We start from the raw sequence: 25608 nt of genomic DNA, 5'->3' as shown, positions 1-25608 counted from the left end.
TCTGTTGGTCGGGAGAGCACACACCCCCTGTAGCAAAAAAAAAAAAAAAAAAAAAAAAAATTGCGATTCGAAACAGCCAAATGACTTGCTGCCCCCTCGAAAAGTGAGTGAGGCATGTTGGGATCTGAACTCAAACTCTGATCCCAAACCCCTGGTCTTAACCACTATCAAATATTGCTTTTGTAAATCTGGCCTTCTACATTTATAAGAGAATAATGATACTCAGATTTCTCACAAAGATCAGACATGATCACGCAGCTGACCCTTCCTTAAAGCTGCAGCACTGTGTGTTTCCTAGCACCAGCTACTTGCTAGGCCAAGACAAGCAATGTGTGATACCCCAAAAAAGTTACTTCTACATACACTGTGCTCAGAAAAGAAACTACCACACAAAAAAAGATGTTGAAAAGACATCTGTGAAATTGAGTGACTGCTGTAATAAGAGCAGCCACGGCCAAGCTGATGAGCAACGGGAAAAGCCCGTTCAGAATCTGCCCACGCCCTTCAGAAAGACACAACTGTCACCTAACCTGCCGGAATTTCAGATACAGTGAAAGCTATTCTACTGCTATGCGCATCCATTTCCAAGGCAACACACTTGCAAAGGAGTTTTCTCTAGGATTTAGTGACTTTAGACCAATGAAGTGGAAAATGACTATGCATAGCTGTAATTTTCTAATTTTGAATACACCAAGTTTTGAAGAAATGAATAATGGAATCCTGCAGGACTTGATGGCACCCTGTTGAATGAGCCGCCTTGTCAGCCCAACCACCGGAGTATTTATTGCAGCTTCATGACACAGAATAAAGAGAGCCAGAAGACAAGCCCAAAGACCTTCTCCTAATCCTGACTCTTCCAATACTAGATGTGCCACCTCGGGCGGATGGCTTAGCCTGTGGGAACCTCTGATTTGTCTTTCCAAAACAGGAACGATGCTTGCTCTAATTGCATCAAGGGTTAAGGAACAATTAGGGTACTGTGTCTGAAAGTCTCTAGATGTTATACAGCGCTGTGCAAAAATAAAACGTTTTGCAATATATAGCCAACTCAGCCTAGCCAATCCCCTGCATTCCTTTGAACACAAAGGACACAGGGAAACTTTCCACGCCATCCAAAATAACTCTGATGGAAAAATGCACGTTGGAGCAAAAAGGGGAAAAGCAAAGTGTGAAAACATGAAAAGTGCTCTCAAAATCATATTTTTTTCCAGTCAACGAGCCTCCCCCCATCCTGGGGTCTTTTCTGATTTCTTTTCAGGGAAAACATATTTCTGATCACACACTGCAAAAGTATAGCGAATGAAAATACACTGGTATATTTAGTACATTAAAGGTTTCAAAATGCCTCTGGCTAAACAAAAATCTCCCTTTGCATCAGAAATTTTCTTTATTTGCCCTGACTATCATGGAATAAGCTAATAAATAAAAGCCCAGGTATCTGTCATCATGGTAGATACCCTTCTATGTTCTCGTGTTACAAGAAAAATTACTCTGGAAGGAAGTCATTGACCAAGCAGAAGCAGGGCTGGGATTCGGTTCCTCTTGATCCCATCATTCGCCCCTCATTCTCTTTTTTATATCATATGAGTCACAGATAGAAAAGGCCTGTGTATGCTTTAAAGTCAATAACACTGAAACATTCACCCAGAATGATTTGCCTCCCCACCCTTCTAAACATTTAAATTGTAGAATAGTATCCCAAAGGGATTACCGTGACTGCTAGTAAAGTATTACATCAAAACAGATAAAACCATCCTGGCACCCGAGAAGGTAGGAAGACACCTCTCATGCCCTGCCAAAAGCACTTGCAGAGACTGGTCATCCAGGAACAAATGCTTTATTTGACACATTGATATGGGAGGAAGTAATAGTTACAGAAAAGAAGGTTATGACATGCAAGCAGCAGTTAGGGATGGGTCAGAAGACAAACAGCACTGAGAAAAAACAGAAGTTGGCTATCATAAAGCTCCACTTAAACAAGTTAAAAACAGGTATGCAAGTTACTGGATGCCTTTTATTTAAATGTGCTTTTATCATGTACTTGACATTCTTTACGTCTAATTATTCACCTGAAATCGGTGCCTTTCATTTTCTCAAATATTAGTCAAAGATAATGAATTATTTTCCCATGAAGCCCCTCCATGTTCAGCCCGTGTTGTGGGCTTCTCTTAGATAAGCACACTCATCATGCATCCTCCTAGACCAAGGCCTTGTTTTGTGGTTTTTCTTTTTTCTTTTTTTTTTTTTCTTGGCCCACAATGTCCTTTCTATCACTTTCACCAGTTGTTGTTGTTTTCACTCATTCTCAAGATCCCAACTCAAGCGTGACTTTCTCTGAGAAGCTTTTCCTAATCTTTCTAACTTGATCAAATTCACCTATTAACAAACTGCACAGCACCATGGGCTACACTCCATCCCAGCACTTATTACAGAGGTAATTTGGCATTTATCTGTGGACCAGCAGGTGGCTCAGAGGTTAAAGCACCTGATCTCACATGGCCAACAGCACGGTTCAAGTCCTGGACCAGTGGCTTGCAAAACACATCAGGCATGTGTGCATGCATGCCCGGAGAAGAAAGGAGAGGGACTGTGGCATGGCCATCCCCCGAGGTGTGATTTCTCACTTTCTGTCTTGCATGTGTGCACGTGTGCGCATGAGCACACATACCTTATACCAAACTAAAAAAAAAAAAAAGTTTTAAATTTATTTATATAGGTATATGATTAATAACTGTCTTTCCCAAAAGACTGTAAGACTAAGCATAGAAAATGTCCTTAATTGTGTTCACTCTAACAGCTCCAACATCTAGCATAACATTGGTATGCAGTCACCTTCAATAATACTTTGGATGAAGGAATAGATGGATGAATGAGGCACCTAATCCTCCTGATACTGATTTGATCCTGGGGCTCACTAACGGATTCTCCCTAGTGACTTTAGGAATGGATACATTGCCTTGACTTCATTTGCTCAACAGGAACAGTCCAGAGGACTAAGGACTTCCGATAGCAGGGAAGCTGAGTGACTGAGTAAAGTCACTTGAAACCAAGTATTTCCAAAACATGCCTCTAAGAAGCAATCCAGGTGACTTTGTAAATTCCTAATTCTTTTCATTAAAAAAAATTAAATTATGAATGAATGATAGACAGACACCATTTTTAATGTAAAATAAACAGGTTGGTATTTTGCTCAGAAAGGAAAACTATCTGTCCACATTAAAACCTAGCTACGCTCTCCATTTCAGCTCATCAGGGTTAGCTATTTTCATTGGACTTGTCTTATTTACTTTTCTAACAGTAAACGTAACTTCTTAGAATATCAGCAATGACAGAGGCACAGGAGCTAGATATCTGGGACAGCCCCAAGCAGGTCAGGTACACGCACGAATACCCAGCTGAGACTGGGGGTGGAACAAGGTGTGAGGATATGTTGGGGATGCCTGTCTCTGTCTCTCTATTTCTCTACCCCCTTCTCATAGAAGAAACTAATAAATAAAGTTGTCTTTTTTGTTTGTTTGTTTGTTGGGGGTTTTTTTTGGTTTTTTTTTTTTGCTAGAGAGAGAGAGACAAAAAGCAAGAAATCACACACACACACACACACACAGCCCAGGAAGGATAACTATGCCACAGTCTCTTCTCTTCCATTTTCCTCTCAGGATTTTGGGCACAAATGTACACACAACCATTGTGAGTTTCAAGCCACCGAGTCTGGGACTCAAACCATGGTCAGCCATGTGGGGGTACAGCACCTTAACCATTACACCACCTGCTAGCCTCAAAAAAGAACCTGTTTAAAATATGCTCAATACGACTTAGTATTATAAGACTTCTCAATTAAAGATGGAGGATTTCAAGAAAGAAAAAGAAAAGTATCTTTATCTATTCTGCCTGAGTTTATTTTAATCACTCTAGGGTAGAGTATAAGTAAATAAAGAGTAGGTAGTAACAATACGAATCGAATCTAGATGTATACAATGTCTTCCAAACTCCACTCTGTAGTATGAGTTGTCAGAAGCCTGATCTAAACTTTTTTGTAATCACTTTTACTCAATGTTTAGCAACCTTTGCTTGGTCAGAGAGACCCAGGCGTATATCTCAGTAACCAAACACATCATGTCAGGTAAGTCACTCACCTATGAGCTTCAGTGTCCTCCACCCCGAAAAAGAGAACGTTAACCTCAGAAGGAAAATGGAGATCACACTTTTTAGGTATCCAACATAGTACCTAGATAACAGCTTGTGCGAAGATGATGATGATGATTAGCAACATTTTATCCATGAAGTTCAAGTCACCTTACAAGCAGATGCACACATGATATCTAATAATCCTCGTGTGTGTGTGTGTAAAGGACAGATGGATAAACAGACCAAGCTAGAAAAACGTAAGAGGTTACTCAGGCTCAATGACAAAGCAATGATGACAAAGTTAAGAAATGTCAGGTCTTATTTCCTGGACATGAAAACACATGACAGTTTTTTATTTATGGAGTAAATAATGGACCTGAAATATTCATTCACGATGCCCATTAGAAAATGTGTCAGCTGCCTACGCCTTTCCATTAGGAACCAATATATTTCTCCCAGTAGAACACAGTACGCTTAAGCTTGCGTGTCATTGGTCAAAACTAAGTCACATGGCTACATGCAGCCACAAGGAACTCTCCTGGGAAATCAAGGTTTTTAGCTGGCATACTGCTGTCAGAACAAAACTGGAGTTTTGAGGATGACGATGAAGAGGAGAATGGGTATCAGGCAGACTACCAAGCAGTCTCTCAAAATGGACTTTCAAGGCCAGGTACAGAGAGAAAACCACCATGAACTCTCCTTTTACTGAAGGAGGGATTTTTTTAAGCATATAACAAATGTACATATTTGTTGGGGCACAGTGTGATTTTTTTCAGTACAAGAATACAATATATAATGATTAAATCAGGATGATGAATATACCTCAACAATTTGCTGGAGTATATCTCAACCATTTGTCATTACTTTAAGTTGGGAACATTCAAAATCCTCCTCTCTAGTGACTGTCATCTTTATAATGGGTTTTTGTTAATCACATTATTGCTTCTATATTTTCGAACACTAGACACTGTTCCTCTTCTCTGCCCGTAATTTTGTTCCCATTAATCAGGAGGGATGTTTTGGAAGAAACACCCTAGTTTGTTTACCACTGAGTTGGTGGTTCCTGGGTGAAGGAACAGTGGAACATAACCAGTTCCTCAGCCTCCCTGCCCCACCTCTGGTCATACTCCTGCTCCTCCCAGGCTCCACTCCAGTGCTATTTCCTCTGTGAGGCCTTCTCCAACACCCCCCACCAAGTTTAAGCATGTTCAAGCTTTCGTAACACCTTGCATATAATTCTACTATAGTGATTATCATGTTCTTTCTCTTTTTTTAAAAGAATTATTTCATTTAACTTTATTTATTTTAATTTGCTCAGAGAGGGACAGATTGAGAGAGAGAAAGAGAGAGGGGAAAAGAGAAAACAAGCCACCGGATCCAAGACTCGAACCATGGTCAGCCATGTGGGAATCCAGCACCGTTAACCACCTCACCACCTGCCAGCCTCCATGTTCTTTTAAATGTATTTGATTTGTGTCACTTCCCCACTATACTGTCAATTTGTATGTCACTTTTCTTCTCTATAGCCACAGGACCCAGGATTACGCCTAAAAAGAAGTACTCCATAAGTATTTCTTGGGTTGATTCGAAATGAATTTGAACGGTAATGAACTGAACTGATTTTCATTGCACCAAATTGCAGGCTAAGGGATCTGGTTGTGTTCTTTTCTCACCCTGTTTTGGTGGCTAACAGGGTGCCTGCCCCAATACCATGAAGGATGATGACAAGCTTACAAGCTTACAGTTCATACAAATAGATCATGTCTCAATGAGATCATGCACTCCTTTGGCTTTCTGGCCAAAAAAGAGAGTCAAAAAGCAGTTCCATTCACTTATTTCCTCTCAGGGGAATCCTGGAGAAAGGAGTAAAAGTCACTGTTTACCAAACAAAAAGGCTGAGAATATTTTTCCACTTAAGAAGATGACAAATTAGCGAAAGTGACAAAAATAAATAAAAACCTACCACATACTCAAAAAGTTGCACAATTGCCTAAAAGCCAAACTATACTTGTAAATGTGTCGGCATCTGGCAGAGAGTTCAGGATTTCAAGGAAGCATGCCACTCTTTGACGAACACTAAACAGAAATGTCACAAGCAGCTTTTGATTAAACTATGATTGTCACAGTCTATAGGAATGAACTAACATATGGTGTTTTTAAAATAAACTACTAACCACATCCAGTGGTTTCAATTAAAGAATGGTTCATTGCTTACAAAAATTCCCCTAGACCCAGCTGCCTTCCAAAAAAGTCCCATTGCCTCACTCTGAATTTCCACTGTCATCAGGCAGAGTACCAAGGGGCCAGCTTTGGATTTGATCTGGACACTCAGGACGGCAGCATCTTTATAAAACCTGAATACCTTAGACCAGTTTGTTATGCGGCTAAACAAAACCCTGAAGAAACTCCCATAAGGAAGGTAGACTGAAATGTAGAATTAAGCTAAATGACCTGTTAGAAGACTAAGAATCTTTCCAAGGAATTTGTAGAAAGCTAATGTTATTTTTCATCTAGTGTGCTAGTATCAAAACAAAACAAACAGGTATTAAGAAAAAGACTAGCGTAGCTATAAGACCAAATTCCTCATGGGAGAAACATCTTGTAGAGATGATTCTAATAAAACCAGATTAATAGGTCATGCAAATAAAAGAAAATGAAGCTAAAGAACAACTGTGATCATTTGATAGTCATAATAAAAAAGCTACCCCTAAAGTGGAATGAGTTTGGGAGGGGAATTTTTAGGAAAGGAAATATGGGGGGAAAAAATAGAGAGATAAGATATTTGTGGGACACAGACACGATTTATTATTTGTTGATGAGAATGTGTATAGTATTCTCAACTGGACTGAACTAAGGTGTGTGTCATGCTGGGTAAAGTCTCTTTATGATCTAAATGGTGTATAGTGATTAAATGTATAAATAATAATAATAATCATGTATAAATAAATAAATAATTCTTAAAAAGCTACCCCTAGGAAACTAAAGATAACACAGGTAGAGGCCACTGGGAACGGTGGAGCAGAGACCAGAGACACCTGTACCGCTAAGCTATGGGGCTTCATTGTGAAGGGTTGTATTTGCGTCCTGGCTGCTCACCTGGCGACTTTTCTAGTTTCTTTGATCTCCTTGTCTTTCTTGATAGTCAGAGCCCCTCTATTCCTCTCCTGCTTTTCCCAGCCTATGTCATCTCTCTCTTTTCTTTTTTTGCAATCTCATCCCTGCAATTTCCCCCTCTATTTCCCATGACTGACTGCAATACAGAACTCAGTGACTTTTTTAAACTCAATTATTTTTTTTAAATAAATATATCCTTTGGGTCAGTCAGTGACAAGGTGGTTAAGGTGGCTAGATCCCATGAAGTCCGCAGGGTGGTTTGAGTCATAGACCCGACAGCTTGAGAAACACACCAGGTATGTGTGTGGGTACGTGCCCAAAAATTCATACAGGAGAATGGGGAAGAAGGGATTGCAGCATGCCATCCCCTTGAGGGGTGATTTCTCACTTTCCCTCTCTCACTGTCTCTGAATGATAAGCACACCCACCCTGTAGCAAATTAGATAAATAAATACATATATTCTTTCATACATAGATAGATACGTTTTCTAAGTTGGTTTTTCTTTTTATATGTTGCCCTTGATTGTTTTCTGCTGCTTCTTAACTCACATGAGCCTTTTATTAAGTTAAAGTTTCCCCCACTCTGTTAAATCGTTAGAAACAGCATTTTCTCCCCACCAGCCAAACAAAGAGAGCACTCTGCCACTCTACTTGGATACAAAATGCACAAAGAACCTCAAATTTATCCCCTTACACTCACTGCTCAGATGTTCTTACAAATGTCACAAAGAATCATAAAATAATAGGATAAAAAGAGCTTAAAGAGAAAGCAGCATAGACGAATTTCAAAAGTCAGTTTCACAGGAGGAAAAACATCTATAAATTTTCAAATTCAGCTAAGCGTGCAAACAGTAGCTCAGAAAAGTTTCCTAAAGCCACACTTCCACAATGTTCAAAAACTGGTTAATATTTGATTCAACTGAGGTGGTAGGTATCTATCTTCAGTCCTTCCTAACCAGAATAATCTTTGCTCAAAATCTATATTTAGGGATTGGAGGAACAAGGGGGAAATAATTTGTTTGTTTGTTGCAATAGAGTGTGTGTGCTCACTGGAGTGAGACAGAGGTAGGAAGAGGGAAAATGAGAAATCACCCTCTCAAGGACAATAGTCAGGCCACAGTCCCTTCTCCATTCTGCACCTGGGATTTTGGACAAGCACATACACATGCCTGGCATAATTTTCAAGCCACCAGGTCTAGGACTTGAACCACATTTGCCCATGTGGAAATTCAACACCTTCACCACCACCACGCCACCTGCTGGCCTTTCAAGAGGAAATATTAACTGTGTGTGTTGACTTAATTTTTAAAAATCCAGAATCCTTCTGAAGTTCTGCCCATAGGTTTGGTTGGTGTGTGGCATCTAGGAGATTCACAGATAAAACAAAGCGCATTTAAACTAAGAATTAACTTAGGATTTTACAGTTGCTCAGGCATGTATTCTGGATATTGGGTGAATCTGCAGTGAATTTTTAGTTAGAGAAATGGCTATTCCCACGTCTTAGTAACAGAAATCACCCTATTTTCTGGTGAAAACAACTTCGGTTTCGAGCAATCGCAGCCAGCTATATGGACCACATGTGTACTATAAATTTGCATCCAGAAGTCACATTTTTCCATGACACTTAAAAGTATTCCTTCCACAACCTCATAATGATGCAGAATCAATTAGGCATAATTGCTTTCTCTCGTGGCCTTTATGGTAAAACTTGGATAAGAGACAAAGGATGACTTTAATATAAAGTACAGGATCACAGTATCACCAGAAGTGGAACCCTTACTTAGCAGCAGCTTCTAAACAAGAATATCAAGTGCATTACACTTTTTTTTAAGTGAACTTCTACTTAATTGGCTGACAGCAAAGCAATAAAAACTTCCAGAGATGAGACCAGCAGACGGCATAGTGGTTATGCCGCTGGACTCCCACATGTCAGCCGCAGTTTGAGTCCTGGACCTGGTGGCTTGAAACTCACACCAGGCACATGTGTGTGTGTGCCCAAGATCCCAGGGGGAGAATGGTGACAAGATTGCAGTGTGGGCATCCCTGCTAGGGGGTAATTTCTCTCTCCTTTTCACTGTAGCTGTCTCTCTCTCTCTCTCTCTCTCTCTCTCTCTCTCTCTCTCTCTCTCTCTCTCTCTCTCTCCCCCCCTCTCTCTCTCCCTTCCCAGAGACCAGAGACACCTGTACCGCTAAGCTATGGGGCTTCATTGTGAAGGGTTGTATTTGCGTCCTGGCTGCTCACCTGGCGACTTTTCTAGTTTCTTTGATCTCCTTGTCTTTCTTGATAGTCAGAGCCCCTCTATTCCTCTCCTGCTTTTCCCAGCCTATGTCATCTCTCTCTTTTCTTTTTTTGCAATCTCATCCCTGCAATTTCCCCCTCTATTTCCCATGACTGACTGCAATACAGAACTCAGTGACTTTTTTAAACTCAATTATTTTTTTTAAATAAATATATCCTTTGGGTCAGTCAGTGACAAGGTGGTTAAGGTGGCTAGATCCCATGAAGTCCGCAGGGTGGTTTGAGTCATAGACCCGACAGCTTGAGAAACACACCAGGTATGTGTGTGGGTACGTGCCCAAAAATTCATACAGGAGAATGGGGAAGAAGGGATTGCAGCATGCCATCCCCTTGAGGGGTGATTTCTCACTTTCCCTCTCTCACTGTCTCTGAATGATAAGCACACCCACCCTGTAGCAAATTAGATAAATAAATACATATATTCTTTCATACATAGATAGATACGTTTTCTAAGTTGGTTTTTCTTTTTATATGTTGCCCTTGATTGTTTTCTGCTGCTTCTTAACTCACATGAGCCTTTTATTAAGTTAAAGTTTCCCCCACTCTGTTAAATCGTTAGAAACAGCATTTTCTCCCCACCAGCCAAACAAAGAGAGCACTCTGCCACTCTACTTGGATACAAAATGCACAAAGAACCTCAAATTTATCCCCTTACACTCACTGCTCAGATGTTCTTACAAATGTCACAAAGAATCATAAAATAATAGGATAAAAAGAGCTTAAAGAGAAAGCAGCATAGACGAATTTCAAAAGTCAGTTTCACAGGAGGAAAAACATCTATAAATTTTCAAATTCAGCTAAGCGTGCAAACAGTAGCTCAGAAAAGTTTCCTAAAGCCACACTTCCACAATGTTCAAAAACTGGTTAATATTTGATTCAACTGAGGTGGTAGGTATCTATCTTCAGTCCTTCCTAACCAGAATAATCTTTGCTCAAAATCTATATTTAGGGATTGGAGGAACAAGGGGGAAATAATTTGTTTGTTTGTTGCAATAGAGTGTGTGTGCTCACTGGAGTGAGACAGAGGTAGGAAGAGGGAAAATGAGAAATCACCCTCTCAAGGACAATAGTCAGGCCACAGTCCCTTCTCCATTCTGCACCTGGGATTTTGGACAAGCACATACACATGCCTGGCATAATTTTCAAGCCACCAGGTCTAGGACTTGAACCACATTTGCCCATGTGGAAATTCAACACCTTCACCACCACCACGCCACCTGCTGGCCTTTCAAGAGGAAATATTAACTGTGTGTGTTGACTTAATTTTTAAAAATCCAGAATCCTTCTGAAGTTCTGCCCATAGGTTTGGTTGGTGTGTGGCATCTAGGAGATTCACAGATAAAACAAAGCGCATTTAAACTAAGAATTAACTTAGGATTTTACAGTTGCTCAGGCATGTATTCTGGATATTGGGTGAATCTGCAGTGAATTTTTAGTTAGAGAAATGGCTATTCCCACGTCTTAGTAACAGAAATCACCCTATTTTCTGGTGAAAACAACTTCGGTTTCGAGCAATCGCAGCCAGCTATATGGACCACATGTGTACTATAAATTTGCATCCAGAAGTCACATTTTTCCATGACACTTAAAAGTATTCCTTCCACAACCTCATAATGATGCAGAATCAATTAGGCATAATTGCTTTCTCTCGTGGCCTTTATGGTAAAACTTGGCTCAGAGACAAAGGATGACTTTGACTTTAATATAAAGTACAGGATCACAGTATCACCAGAAGTGGAACCCTTACTTAGCAGCAGCTTCTAAACAAGAATATCAAGTGCATTACACTTTTTTTTAAGTGAACTTCTACTTAATTGGCTGACAGCAAAGCAATAAAAACTTCCAGAGATGAGACCAGCAGACGGCATAGTGGTTATGCCGCTGGACTCCCACATGTCAGCCGCAGTTTGAGTCCTGGACCTGGTGGCTTGAAACTCACACCAGGCACATGTGTGTGTGTGCCCAAGATCCCAGGGGGAGAATGGTGACAAGATTGCAGTGTGGGCATCCCTGCTAGGGGGTAATTTCTCTCTCCTTTTCACTGTAGCTGTATCTCTCTCTCTCTCTCTCTCTCTCTCTCTCTCTCTCTCTCTCTCTCTCGCTCTCTCTCTCTCTCTCTCTCCCTCCCTCCCTCCCTCTTTCTCTTTCTCTTTCTCTCACTCTCTCTCCCTCTCTCTCTCAAACAAATCTGCATGCCCTAAAGAAAAAAAAAAAAAAACCTTCCAGGGATGTTCTCGTTTCAGAATCATTAAATCATAATCCTGAGAAGGATTCATCTTTGACAGCAACATGGACCTTAATCCTTGTATCCTAGATATGCATACGGTATCAATTCTTTAAGTTCTCTATGTAAGAAACTCCACAAACAGCCTTGGTACACATTCAGGAATTCACAAACCTCACTATCATAAGTAACCTCTCTTATGTACTATCCTCACTCATGACAATGGAATGTGAACCCTAAATAACTAGTTATACATTGACAGGGTTATTCCAACTCAGCAAGCTAAAGGGTTCTTCAAAGAAATGTTCGTTTTTCTTTCTGAGTTTAGTTTTTGTTTTTGTTTTTCCTATAGGGTGCATGTGCTGCTCACCAAAGAGAGATAGGGAGAAATAAGAAACCACTCCACACCACAATCCCTTCTCCAGTCTCCTCTCAGGATTTTGGGCACACATGTGCATGTGCCTGGCATGTATTTCATGCCACCAGGTCCAGGACTCAAACCACACAAAACTATGGCCAACTAGGATCTAGCACCTTAACCTCCACGCCACCTGCTGGCCCCAGAAATGCTATCTTAAGTAATATCACACGTTCCTACATCATCCTGCATACTTTCACACATTTTAATATTTTAACAATTTTTCCCATGAGAAAAAAAAAACCATATACACAAAGTAGCACTCTTATCCCTATTTAAAAATATGGACGCTTTCTATTTTATTTACACGTAAATTGGTTATTCCAAAAACAAAGCAGTAGAGCTCTATTATGAGCAAACTGTTTCCTGGCCTCTTTTCATTTCAATATTATCCAACACAACCCTTCCTCTTCAGCTTTTACTTTCCTACTTAGGCCAGACTGCTTTTCACCTAGTAGGACATTTCTGAACATTATTCATCTATTCAAAGGAGATGCTAGTACAGAACATGATGCAAAAGAAGTACATGATATACGTCGTCTCTGCCCTTGTGGTGCTAACAATGCCACTGGAGAGATGCCACACGCCTGAGTGAAATTGCTACGTCTCTCCTTGAAGCGGTACAGATCTACACACCAGAAGGTGTAATACAGATAACACACTGCAGAGTAAACCTGTAATTTTCATGAAACTACTTAAAATATAGAAAGTAGAAGAGGAAACTCCATTACATTGTCAATTTCCTCTTAGGTGTCTAGGGACACCACGTTAGGAATCTGCTTTAAGTAATAAAGAGCATTAGAAGGGCTGTTTGTTTTTACAAATAAGGGAAGACTAGATGGATCTGATATTGTAGATGTCTGGCAGCCTTCTCTGAGAAAAATTTCCTTCTATTTCAAGGAAGAATCTGAAAGCTGAAAACTCAACTAAGAAGATAATGCCCTAGGAATTCAACAAGAGGGGCAGACAGAAGAGAAATTTCCAAGGAAAAAACAAGTTAAGACACAGTGAGTAGCTGGCTATGGAGAGAAAAGAGCAGGCATGTATCAAGGATAATTGAGATTTTTATTCTGTAGAAAACCAGGAAAATGGAGACTCCTTGCTCACAACACCACTACAGAAATGTAGTAAAAAGTCAAGGAAGAAGCTTGTCCGTGGAAAGTTATTATGAGAACTTGACATTCCTGTCTCCAGACTGTGTCATGGAAGGACTCTTGAGGCTTTAGGTAGAATGTCACTGTGGTCCCTCACCCCAGCCACATCCAATCAACAGTTCACACATCAAGTCCTGAATTTAAAAACTTGGTATGAAGAATCTGTGTTAAGAGTTATTTCCTTCAAGATACAAAATTTCCTAAACAAAATACCATTTTAAGAAGAGCCAATGTCAACATCTTTCATTCCTTCAGTGCGTTCCTCTCTCTCTCTCTCTCTCTCTCTCTCTCACACACACACACACACACACACACACACACACTCACATAATCAAGCCTTGTAAACTCAAACTCCAAGCCATGGGATGTGCCCTGCTTTTGACCAATCTTAGACCCCCCGCTACCTCACTAAAGTGCATTTCACGTCCTAAATTCCATATGCTGTTCTGGTTTTCCCCCATTCTCCACCCCAAGTCACTATTCCTTTTTAGCTCTGAGTACCCAGCACCTGGAGTACACTAGAACCCTCAGAGGCCTCCTGAACTCATGTGTCACTTTAAATAGCAACAACATCAACTCTCCCATGACACACGTCAACACACTATTCATAACATCTCATGGCATGATAAAATGGAATGGCTATTGGAATAGAATAGCCAGTGGCAACAAGAAATGAATAGTGTAAGAATGGCCATCTGGAGGGCACTTCGAGGTGACTTCAAGAGAATTGCATTTCAGAAATCCCAGACTCCCTAAGAGATTTATATAGCTATCCAGCTAAAGAAGATGGAATCACCATGACACAGTCCTCTTGTATTCATCAGCATCACAGAGGAATAAACAATTATTAGTACCAAAATAGTGTTGAGCCAACCCAGTGTCACCAAAAATACAAATATGCCAAACATTTTTTCCTTTCAGCCAACATTCTCTTCAAATTACTGACTTGTCTCCCAAACAGCTCCTCCTAGCCAGATTCATTTCACTGAGAAACCCAGAAATGAAGAAAAGGGTCCTTCTCATGAAAGAGGGAACAATCCATTTGCATACAGGGATCCAGAACTGGGGATTCCAGCTGTTGACTGGATCTGAGGACACAGAGCAAGAGATGTCACCTCTGTCCCTTGAAATCCTTGTTCCCATGGCCCCTTCACCCACCAGCTGACATCCATACTGACCCCTACGGGCAACTTAAGAGATTGAATTTAGGTTGGTTCTTCCAAAGATGCTACTGTGAGCCAGGAGCCAAGCTGTCAGCCAAAACAGGAATTCCCAGTGAGAATTTGTGACAGAAAACTAAAAAAACAGTGATTATTGTTCATAAGGAATTCATCTCTACAACGTTGTCCCTGGCACTTTTTATATTACCTTCACACACTGGGTAGGAAAGATGAGCTGGGAGAAGGTATTTGGAGTAACTCCAAATAATTATTCCTGGGGACCAGCAGTTAGCGTAATGGCTATGTCGCTGGACTCCCATGTAGTCGACCACGGTTCGCGTCCTGGACCCTGTGGCTTAAAACTTACGCTGGGTGCGTGTGTGCATGCCCAAGATCCCAAGAGGAGAATGGAGGAGAAGGGATTGCGGCGTGGCCATCCCCCCTGGGGGGTGATTTCTCTCTTTCTATTTCTCTCTCTCGCTCTGTCTGTCTGGCGAGCACACATAGCGAAAAACCTCTCAAAAAAAAAAAAATTATTCCTCACCACGTCGTTCATGAAACACATTTGATATTCAAAACACTACAATTAAGTTCTATCATAATCCCCTTTTTACAGATGAGAAAAGTGAAGCTCGAAAAGGTTAAGTAAATTGGCAAGGTTACATGGCTAAAAGGAGCAGGGATTCAGGCTCGAGTAACCTGGCTCAGCTACGCACTCTTTAGTACTCAGACACGGTATCTTCCCAGCAAAATTACATCACCAAGTACCCTTCTGAAAAGGAAAATTCCAAGCTTTCAATTATTTCTTAATACAAAAAGCTTTTCTTCTTAGACCTAAAAGTACTTCTTCCTACTTCTAGAAAAGATGGAGATTGACTAGTTCTTTCATTTTATTTAAAAAAAAAAAAAAACAAAAAAACAAAAAAAAAAAACCAAGATAGATCTATCTCATTCCATACACGGACATTCTGAAGATTCTCTTCTGTGTGCTGATTCATTTTGAGGATATGCCAATGGTATATAGAAAATTAAAGAAATCTTACTTTATGACATCAAAACTAAGGGTCTTGCCTGAAAACATGTTTTTAAAAACATCAAGAAAAAGTAGAAATCTATACCAAGAAGTATGAGGTCAGGTTGGGGGAGGGTGCAGGGTGTGCACTGGGAAAAGGGGAAGTCAAGTGACAAAACACCAAATATACTTGGCTCTCATGAAAAGCTACTCTGTTCATTTACCCGGAAGCACCACACAAAAGCAGCTGCCCATTTCTCTTTTTCAGTTTCCTGAATATTGCCGGATCACCAACTGGCAACCATTGTCCCAGGCTCCCAGAACAATACTCACTAGCATAAATCCGTCAGTTCTGGTACATATCCAAAGCACTAAAAAAGAATACCATGAGACTGAATGAGCGTCTGTGTGCATATACCTAGCGCTACGATTCCACAACGGCCCAGACCTGTGTGCAAGAGGCAGTGAGCACCTGCAGGCACAGATGCATGCTCAAGCCTGTCAGGATACATGTTACACGTCAGATCGATATGCTGAGCACAGCGTTCTGTCTGTAACAATATTTCCTACCATTTTACACATTTTCAGAGTCTCTGCCATCACAAAAGAGCCTGTAATGCCTCCAAAATATCCCAAGACACCAATAAAGGGAAAGGTGCAGAGACCAAAAGCATCTATGGTGGAAGCCATGCAGTGTCTATCTCCGACAAGACCACCTTCCCATCCTCTTTTTGGGCAACCCTGAGAGGATGGCAGCTGCTAACTTGGGGGGCAAAAAAAAGGAAGAAGAAGAAGAAGAAAGAAAGAAAAATAAAAAGAAAGAAAGAAAAAGTGCACCGTGGAGGAGGCAAGAGGATTATTTTTAAGACAGAGCACAATCTAAGTTTTCTCTCCACCGCCCACTCCACACCACCTCCTCATTCCCTTGTCTCTCCTCCTGCTTGTTCTTCCACTTCGCTTTTCTTCCCCAGCCTCTCTCCCTGTTGCTCTGAGCACCATGCTCTCACGCACGCTTCCTTCTCTGCGTCCCAGCTGGGACGCCAGCTCTGCTGCCACACTGGGAATAGCAGTCATGCGAGACTCGAGCTGCTGCTGAGCTCAGAGGGGGAGATGAGGCTGGCTAGCTCCCTCCTCAAAGCACCCAACGTGTAAACATCAAATGCACATTCACGGTTTAGAACCCTGTCTTGGTACCAGAACCACAGAGAAAACTAAAAGCCTCTCTTTCTTAAGCTAAATGAACCTGTTAATTATGCCATTTTCCTGATGGGCCTAAATACTGGAAGATATCTGCCTTATTTTTCCTTATAAATGCCTTTCATTATTTACTTCCATGCCTCCTTACAGTGGCTTCTGAAGCAGAGCATCCAAGTCCTGTATAGAAGAGTGACATTTTTAAGTGTACAGAAATCCATATGCCCTGTGGATCAATTTCTTCCACCACATGTGGGTAACAAGGAACTCCACACACTTGGGAGTCATCCACCCAGAACGAAATACCACCTTGGCAATAGCTGAAATAATGAGGCGCTTTCCAATGTGCGACAATTAAAAGTTAGGAGCGGATTTCATACAGCCAGGGAGGAAGGCAGAGCGAGCAGACAGGTGTTGTGCATGGGCTGAAATCAAGGAAGTCAGCCAGATCGCAATGTATTGGGTCGTCAGAAAAATCATGACAGTTTTTCCACAGAAAAACAGAAAAATATGCTATGACTTTTCCAGTAGATTGTGGGACATATTTAGAGCGATAAAGCAAAACTTACTCCTTCCTCTGTAGTAATCCATTCACTCAATTACTCCTCACTACATATGGATTAAACACCTACTAAGTGTCAAGAGGCACACTAAGTGCCGGAGATAACACGGCCAACAAGGCAAATCTGACCCTTGCTCTCCTGGAGCTTACGATCCAGCATCAGATCAGAAAAAGCTGCAGGCTCACAAAATCACAAGTTGAAACGTGTTACAAAGGAAACAAATAGGAGCTGGGTAAGGATAACACGGAACACCTGCAATATATAGCATAGTCCAGAAAGGCCTCTTAGAAAAGATACCATTTGGGACCAGCAGTTGCGTAATGCCTGTGTCACTGGACTCCCATGTAGTCGACCGCGGTTTGAGTCCTGGACCCGGTGGATTAAACTCATGCCAGGCACGTGTGCATGCGTGCCCAAGATCTCGAGAGGAGAATGGAGGAGAAGGGATTGTGGCGTGACCACCCCCCACCCCCACCCCAGGGGGTGATTTCTCACTCTCTGTCTCTCTCTGTCTGGCCAGCGCACATGCCCTATAGCAAAAACCTTTCCAGAAAAAAAAAGAAAAAAAGAAAAAGTACCATTTAAAGGGGAAATCTAACCAGAGCAAGAATGGGGTGGCCATTGCAGGAAGACAGGTTTGCACGTGCAAAGGCCCTGAGACACAAGAAGTTTAGCATCAAGAAACGAAAACACTGGGAACCAGCAGTTAGCGTAATGGCTATGTCGCTGGATTCCCACGTAGTAGACCGTGGTTCGTGTCCCGGACCCCGTGGCTTGGAACTCATGCAGGGCGCGTGTGCATATGTGCCCAAGATACCGCAAGGAGAATGGAGAAGGGATTGTGGCATGACCATCCCCCCTGGGGCGTGATTTCTCGCTTTCTGTCTCTATGTCTCTGTCTGGCGAGCGCACACGCCCTATAGCGAAAACCTCTCCAAAAAAAGAAGAAGAAACGAAAACACTGTGGGACTAAAGTAAAGTGGACAAAAACAGAATGACACAGTCAAGACTGGAGAGACACCGTGGGCCACAGTACACAACTGGAATTTTATTCTAAGGGCAATAAAAATTCTTCAGCAGAAGAAGGACATGACCCAATTGGCACTTTATGATCATCAGTGTTGCCTCTGTGGCGAATAAGACCTGAAAAGTGGAGGCTGTTGCAGTTATCTAAGCAAGAAATTAAGTTTCCTTAGACCAAAATGCTGCAGTAAAACTGAAAAGAAGCAGGGATTCTGACGTATTTTAGAATTCAAACTAAGAGAAGTCATTGAAGGATTGCCTATGGGGGTAAAAGCAAGCCAAGGATCAGAGATGACTCTCAAGTTACTATTTATATGTAGGCTGTTTGTTTTTCAGAATGTATGAGTATCACATGACATACTGCCAGGCACATGTGGGAATCTTGCTATGGGGACATGATGTGTCTTTAGACATAAGTGACTCAAACACCCTAGATCAAAGGATAATAAACTGTATGTGGCCGTTCTTGAGAGACAATAATGGTATGCTAGGAAGATATTTCATTAAGGGAGTCTTCCCATGAAAGTTTTATTGTCATATTGATGTCAGAGTCCTGGGGCTTCTGCAAAATCATGGGGTTAAGTGTCTTTCTATATCTGGGAAGTAAAACTAAACCAGATAACCAAGTGACAATCTATCAGAAGCAACAGAACCTTCATGTCAAATTGGATGCTCGCATAAAATAGGTCAAAAGTATATTATTGCATAACTTATTGACCAGCAGGGAAAAAATAATAAGACTAACTATACACTGCAAATTTATAAATAGCTGCCTTAAGATCATTGAACATTTGGATCCTTAACAACTGTCTCTCCATAGGCTCTCCTCAGAAACTCAGTATAAAACAGAATGCAGAAATCCCCCAGGAGGAGAACTCTGAGGATAAAGAGAACGGAGGACCTTGTTTATTTCACATACTGAACTCAAACGGATCCCCAAATGCCACAGAAAAAGGCACGATCCTGTGGCTGATACACACACAGCTTCAGCGTCTTCCGTTCTGTGCATTCCTTATTAACTCTCTGAGTGGGGCTGGCACCGCTTCCACTGCCCTTCCTACAAAGCTGGTACATAATTATCACCTCGAAATCCCTTGGCCCATTTGTCCAGTGAGCATTTCTTTCCTTTTCAGTATTTAGAAGGATGATGTGCTTGTGTTTTTCAATTACAGAATGCAGGACAAGTAATAAAAGAGACATAGAAAAAGAAACAGTGAAGGGAAAGGAAGAGTGGGGAGAGAGAGAGAGAAGAAAAGTGGGGGGAGAGAGGAAGGTATTCCAGCTCACTAGGGAGAGCACGTCTTTGATACCAGCTCAGGCCTTGCCAAACAGACAGTAAAATGAGATAAACGGTAGTAATTTATTTGGAAAGTGATGTTGCCTTGTATTCCTCCAAACGACTAGCTGTGACTTTTCTTTATGTGCATTTCAGGGACTTTGCCTGAAACAGAATCCTTTATTTCAATTGATAAATGAAGAATCCCTCTCAGAAAAGTCTTCCCCCAATAGTCTAATGAAAAGCATATAACTTTAGTCTCCTGCCCTCTGGCTGCTTCCCGGTCTTAACATCTGTTCCAACACCTTTCTGTTTTAATCTCAGGCTGCATCTCTCAACTCTCCTCCAGCCTTTATGTAACTGAAGGCCCATCTGTATTGCCCCGCTGGGCTCAGCAACACTCTAACTCCCAAGCCACCTGCTCAGTTCAATGGTGAGAAGACTCACATCATTATGCCTCACACCCTCTTTAATTTAACTCTGTAAATTCACTTTTCAACACCCCTGAGCTGTTCATTCTAATTTGGCCTGTCATCGCCTGTGATGACTGAACTCGATCTTTATCTGTGCCACCCATAACGCATTTTATTGCAGGGTCCGTGTTTCTGCAACTGTGGCAAAGAGGAAGAATGTACAGAGGTCTGCCAACATGAAAAGCTGTCACTGTGCAACTCCTGTTGGGGAATCTCCCAAAACTGGCATGAGTTGCTACTGCACATTCTCACTTCAGCCACGAGGCTCATTCTCACTTCAGCCACAAGGCTACCCGTAAAGCCAAAAGAAACAAAAAGCAACCTGAAAGTACACCGAAACACAGTCCTATCGCTTGAACCCCGGGGTGTTCTCTGACCTCCGGCTATCCTGTTTTTAACAATACTTTTCCCCAATGTGTGATACTTAAAATGGTCAAATTTCAGCAGCGGTGCCATTTCATTCTTCTCTGACTTAGGGCATGCTTCTCCACAATTCCTCTTTAAATCACTGCCCTGGCCCACAACACGGTTGAATACCACCTATAACTCTGACACTTGGAAGGGCATAAATATCTGCACATACTCTCATCTTGACATCCTGTCCCAACAGAACCTATGTCTAAACAGAAACAATAACCTCAGTTCTTTAGGAGTCTTCCAGTAACTGCCGATGACTGAGTAAATGCCATCTACAACACACGACCCTACCTCACTCACAAAATGCAGACTACCCAGCTACACATAATGGGCATCAGGTCTTCTCGGAGCTACTCAGCATCGTACCAGATGGCCTGCTAGATCAACCTGCTGGGCCCGGAAAAGCATCTCCACAGACATTATTCTCTAGAGACCAGCCCAGTATTACCATGCTCTTTCTTCATTAGCCACAGGAGTCTGAGCAGGTAAACGAGTCTTTTCCAAGGATGAGTGAGTGAGGCCGGGAGAGGCACCAACCCCAGAGAGTACTCACTGAGAGGCTTTAGGATGCTGCTGCTGGATTCATCTGCATTCTCCACATCAGATTTGTCGGAGTAGTTCTCAGAGATCCTCTCTTTCTCCTTCTTTTCTCTGTGCCCTGTTTTTCTCTTGTGACGTCTCCTTCTCCTGTAGCTCTTGGGCACATGGACCCCGATGTAGATGGTGTGGTGGCCTAAGGAAAGGACACAAATCACCGGTCACTTCAAACCGTGCTGTCTGCTTCATATACCTTTCGAAAGAGCTGCAGCTCAGAAGAAAATGTGGATGAATTCCACATTACCATTCTACTTGGTCGTCGGAAAAGTCATGACTATTTTTCTGGTTTGTCTACGCAAAAAGGCGTCATGACTTTTCTGGCGACTCAATATATGTGGCAAACTCAAATTGGAAAAATAAAATTTCCTCCCAATTGTCAGTTAGCTACAATGTATCAATAATTCAACCTGTTGGCTGGTACTAGTATTCTGTAAGAGTGTATCTGGTTCTACCCAGATGGACGGCTTTTGTGTAGGAAAATCACAGGATACTGAACTGGAAACCAGGAATCCTTGATCTTTAGCATGTCCCTTAACCACTGTGGGCCTCAACCTCATCATTTATATAATGAGACACTCACACTGGGTAATCCCTGAAGCAACTTCCAGTTCTAACCTGCCATGACTCTATGATTACACTGAATAGGACACTCAAAGGAACTGTAGAACTGCAAAAATAAAGATCTACCTCCAAGTTCAAAAAGTCATTCTGCTGGGGATAAGGTTTTGTGAAAAGACTTTTTTTTTTTTTTTTTCCCAATCAGCAGAATAGAGACTTAGAACTGGGACAAACTGAGAAAAATAAGACATACTCGGAGAGATTTTAGAAATACTCAAATGTTCACACTAGGAAACAGCTCAAATGAATGTCAGCTACAGTGCCATTCTCATTTTCCTTTTTTCGTTTCTAAAAGTTTCTAAAAACTGGTTGTTGCAATGATAAAAATAAACTCAGCCCAGCAAAAATTGCCTTGAAGAGAAGGGCATGAGGAAAAAAAGATTGTGAAACGCTTTCAGTTCACTAGATGGAAGGAGCTGCAAAACTGACAAGTGGTATTATTTTTACAAAATCTGATAAGAACAAAAAAAAGAAGAAGAAGAACTCAAAGTTCCACATCTTTTTTTAATTGAGAAACTTTACTTTCACTTTATATACATCATCACTTCTGAAGGTGGGAACCATCATTTTGAAAGAAATGTGAACGCTTCTTTTTTTAACAGAAAACTAGATAAGATGATCTCATCTATGGGTTTCATTTCCCATTTCTGGAATTACTCCTTGATGACAGCTTTACAGTGCCACAGACAATGTGACATCCCTACATGCATATAGTATGTCTGGTATATATACAGATGCATACTGTATGTCTGGTATAAATTTCTGTGAACTACTTTCCACGGCAACTCATCAGGCACCTATAAGAACACCATAACTCATAGGGGTGTTTCCTTACATTGTCAAGGTTAAAAGAATTATAGACGCCTTCAAGAAAGAGATTCTGACTAAAGACTAGAGAACCCTAAATAGACTGGATTAGCATTTAAAAGAAAATACACTATGCTTAAATGAAGTTGGAGATATCTTTATATAAAGCAGGACAACTGCCTTCTCCCCCAAACACACACATACAGACACACACCACAACTCAACTACTACCCAGCACAGTGAAATTCTCCAAGAATGTGTGCCAATGAGAAACGTACCATGTCTAAGCATTTGCAAGCAAATTGTTCTCATGGGAAAGCTATATTATACTGGAAAGTAGGAAACGTCTCAGAAACAATGGGAATCGAGAAACAGTGTCAATTGTTTCCTGCGCTCCGGTCAGTGGAGGAGACCTGCAGCTTTATCTCAAGCCTCAATAATGTAAAAAGGAAAGCCAACCAATGTCTTCAGTAAATCAAATGCTGAAAGTTTCCTTGTCTTCATTTCAGAAACAACAAAAAAGTGAAAAGATTGGAAATTCTTTTAAACCTAGCACATTAAATAGTTCCTACACCTTCCTAAACAATGGCAACTATGCAAAAATAAATAAATAAAAAGTTAAGTAGCCTACATTAGCAATATTAACGGTATACAGAAAGGTTTTTTTTAGTGGGTTATAGCACATTTGGTCAAATCATTTAAGAGACAGTATAGACAGGCAGATAATATCTTAACGGTACGATTTCTGGCTATGAAGTGTTGTCTTTCTAATCCTAATGAAAGAGCTAGGGCCACTCAGAGAATAAGTCTTCAAATCTTAGAGAAGAACGGAACTGTGCCTTTTGGAACCTAGTTGGAGTTGTTACCATCATGAAAGCGGTGCCATTTTGTTCAGGCAGGCATCCTCCCTGTGGCAGACTCAGCTTATCGCATGGCCTCCAGCCCTTCCCATGAGCTCTCTGCTCACTTCCACACTGACGTGGACACCCTCAGACATTGGTGCTGCACTGTGGCGAGCCATGGTGCCCAGATGCTGAATGGAAACAGGGTTCTTTCAAGACATCCACAATTGCAGGATTTTTTTTTTAACCAGCTTTATTAAGGTATAATTTATGAACCATAAAAGCCCACTCATTTTAAAAGTACAAGTCAATGATTTTAGTACATTATTTATAGAGTTGTGCAACCATAGCCACAATTCTGTTAGGTAGTTTCTACCAATCCAAAATGATCTCTTGTCCATATATCTGCCATCATTCTCTGTTTCCATTCCCATCCCATACCACTATTCTTGGGCATCTTTCTTTTTTTCTCCTTTTTTTTCTAGTTTTTGTTACAGGGTGCATATTCCTTCCAGAGAGAGACAGAGACAGAGGGAAAGTGAGAAGTCACCCCACTTAGGGGGGATGGCCATACCACAATTCCTTCTCCTCCAGTCTCCTCCTGGGATTTTGATCATGTACGCACATGCACCTGGCGTGTCCTCTGAGCCACTGGATTCAGGACTTGAACCACACAGTCGTCGATGTAGGATCCAACCACCTTAACCTCCACAACACCTGCTCAGGTTACATTTATACTCTCAGTGCTGGCCTCTTGGAAGCTACAATTCTCTGGTGCCCACATATTTATGAACTTCTTGGGGGATCCTTATTGCACAGTAAAATAGAATATTTTCTGAATGAGGAAGATATTGCCTTCCAAGAACAGCAAGAGAAAACTATAGCATTGAGCTGAGCGATCAGCACTTAAAAAGCATCTTCTTTCTCTTCTCACACATTCCTGGTAACTAAATCCTCCTTTTCTGTCCTGGTTTTAGGGAGAGAAGGAACCTAGTGCAGGGGTTGAGCAAATCTAAGAGTTCAGGAAGAGTGCTTGCTCGATTAAGTAAGTAAGTAATCAATGTTTCTTGACTGCTCCCCACTTCAGCTTCTTTGCCCATGAGAAGAGAGCAAGACAGCCTTGCTTTGATGGGTGGGTGTAAGATAGGCATGATCCTCAAAGTGATGACCAAATACTGAATAAGCTGTATGGGCTGAGTAACAAAATACCGAAAGTAGAATGAGCTGAAATGGAAGCATGCTCACTGCTCCCACAGGTGACCCGTCTTCATGATCAACAGAAGCAGTGCCACTGCTGCAAATATGCTATTGTTGATGAGAAAATACTAGGTGGATCTTAGTATTTACTTTTATTGTCATATTTCTACCTGTCTCAGAGATAGGTCATGAAGATTGATGGCTATTTTATAAATTATAACTCACAGAATGACTGTAAGCTTTTAAGGAAGCCACAGATGTTGAGGGTGTGTATTGTTCTCCATGTAAAATGAAAAGGAGAAACTTGATTGACAAGCTTTCCAACCAAGTAAGAATCTACAAAATGGTAAGATACTTAAAGAATAAGGATAGTTCCTTGCTTCTTGTTAAAAAATGTTTAGGAGATATATATATGTGTATATGTATATGTATATGTATATATATATATGTATATATATATATATATACACACACACACACACATATATATGTACATACACATATATACACACACTATATATATATACATAGATATATACAGCTAGATGTTTCAGGGAAAACTGCTTTCAAGAATAATGTAAAAAGAAGAAGAGAAAATTAGAAAAAAGCAGCTATAACTCATAAAGGAAAAGGAAATTGTTTTAAATGTGGTCCAAAGTTATGTCCATGCTACTCAAAACCGTGAAAAGTAAACCTTCTTTAATCCACATTTGACGACATTCATTTAGGTGTGTGGTCAAAGGGCATTCAGTCCTTGTTTTGGCAGTGGCCTCAGTATCATGTGTTCAAATAAATATCCTGCATGCCTTTCTCTGACAGATGGTGCAAGTTCCCAACAAACTCTGAATGTCTTGGGAATATCTCACAATCCACACCACAGCCAGTACTACTGGGAAGAACACAGAAACTTTCCTGGTCATCTCTGAATGTCAGAAATAATCGCTCTGTGACTCCTTAGTTTGCCCCCTCCTCACCTGTTCACCCCGGTTGTAAGCAGGAAAAACTGTGAAGCTACCATGTCCAGTTCTCCCAATCCCTGAGATATTTCCAACCTAAATGCACACTTCTGGTAGTTGCTACAGTGTTTTCAGGCCA

General features: G+C 41.2%; 1 protein-coding gene across 3 annotated transcripts in view; it reads right to left on the bottom strand.

Moving 5' to 3' along the window:
• Nucleotides 1-25608, bottom strand: part of SLC4A4 (solute carrier family 4 member 4) — a 493683-nt gene that overhangs the window by 340902 nt on the left and 127173 nt on the right. For all 3 annotated transcript variants that reach the window (XM_006142902.2, XM_014585732.2, XM_027769728.1), the window contains one exon: nucleotides 21006-21185. In XM_006142902.2, the coding sequence (XP_006142964.2) occupies nucleotides 21006-21185 (180 nt within the window). The remainder of the gene's footprint in view (nucleotides 1-21005; nucleotides 21186-25608) is intronic.

The sequence above is a fragment of the Tupaia chinensis genome, unplaced genomic scaffold (assembly GCF_000334495.1).
Source record: "Tupaia chinensis unplaced genomic scaffold, TupChi_1.0 Scaffold000086_1, whole genome shotgun sequence".
Classification (NCBI taxonomy): Eukaryota; Metazoa; Chordata; class Mammalia; order Scandentia; family Tupaiidae; genus Tupaia; species Tupaia belangeri.
Note: the sequence above shows the minus strand (reverse complement) of the source record. Positions and strands in the feature narration are given on the sequence as shown.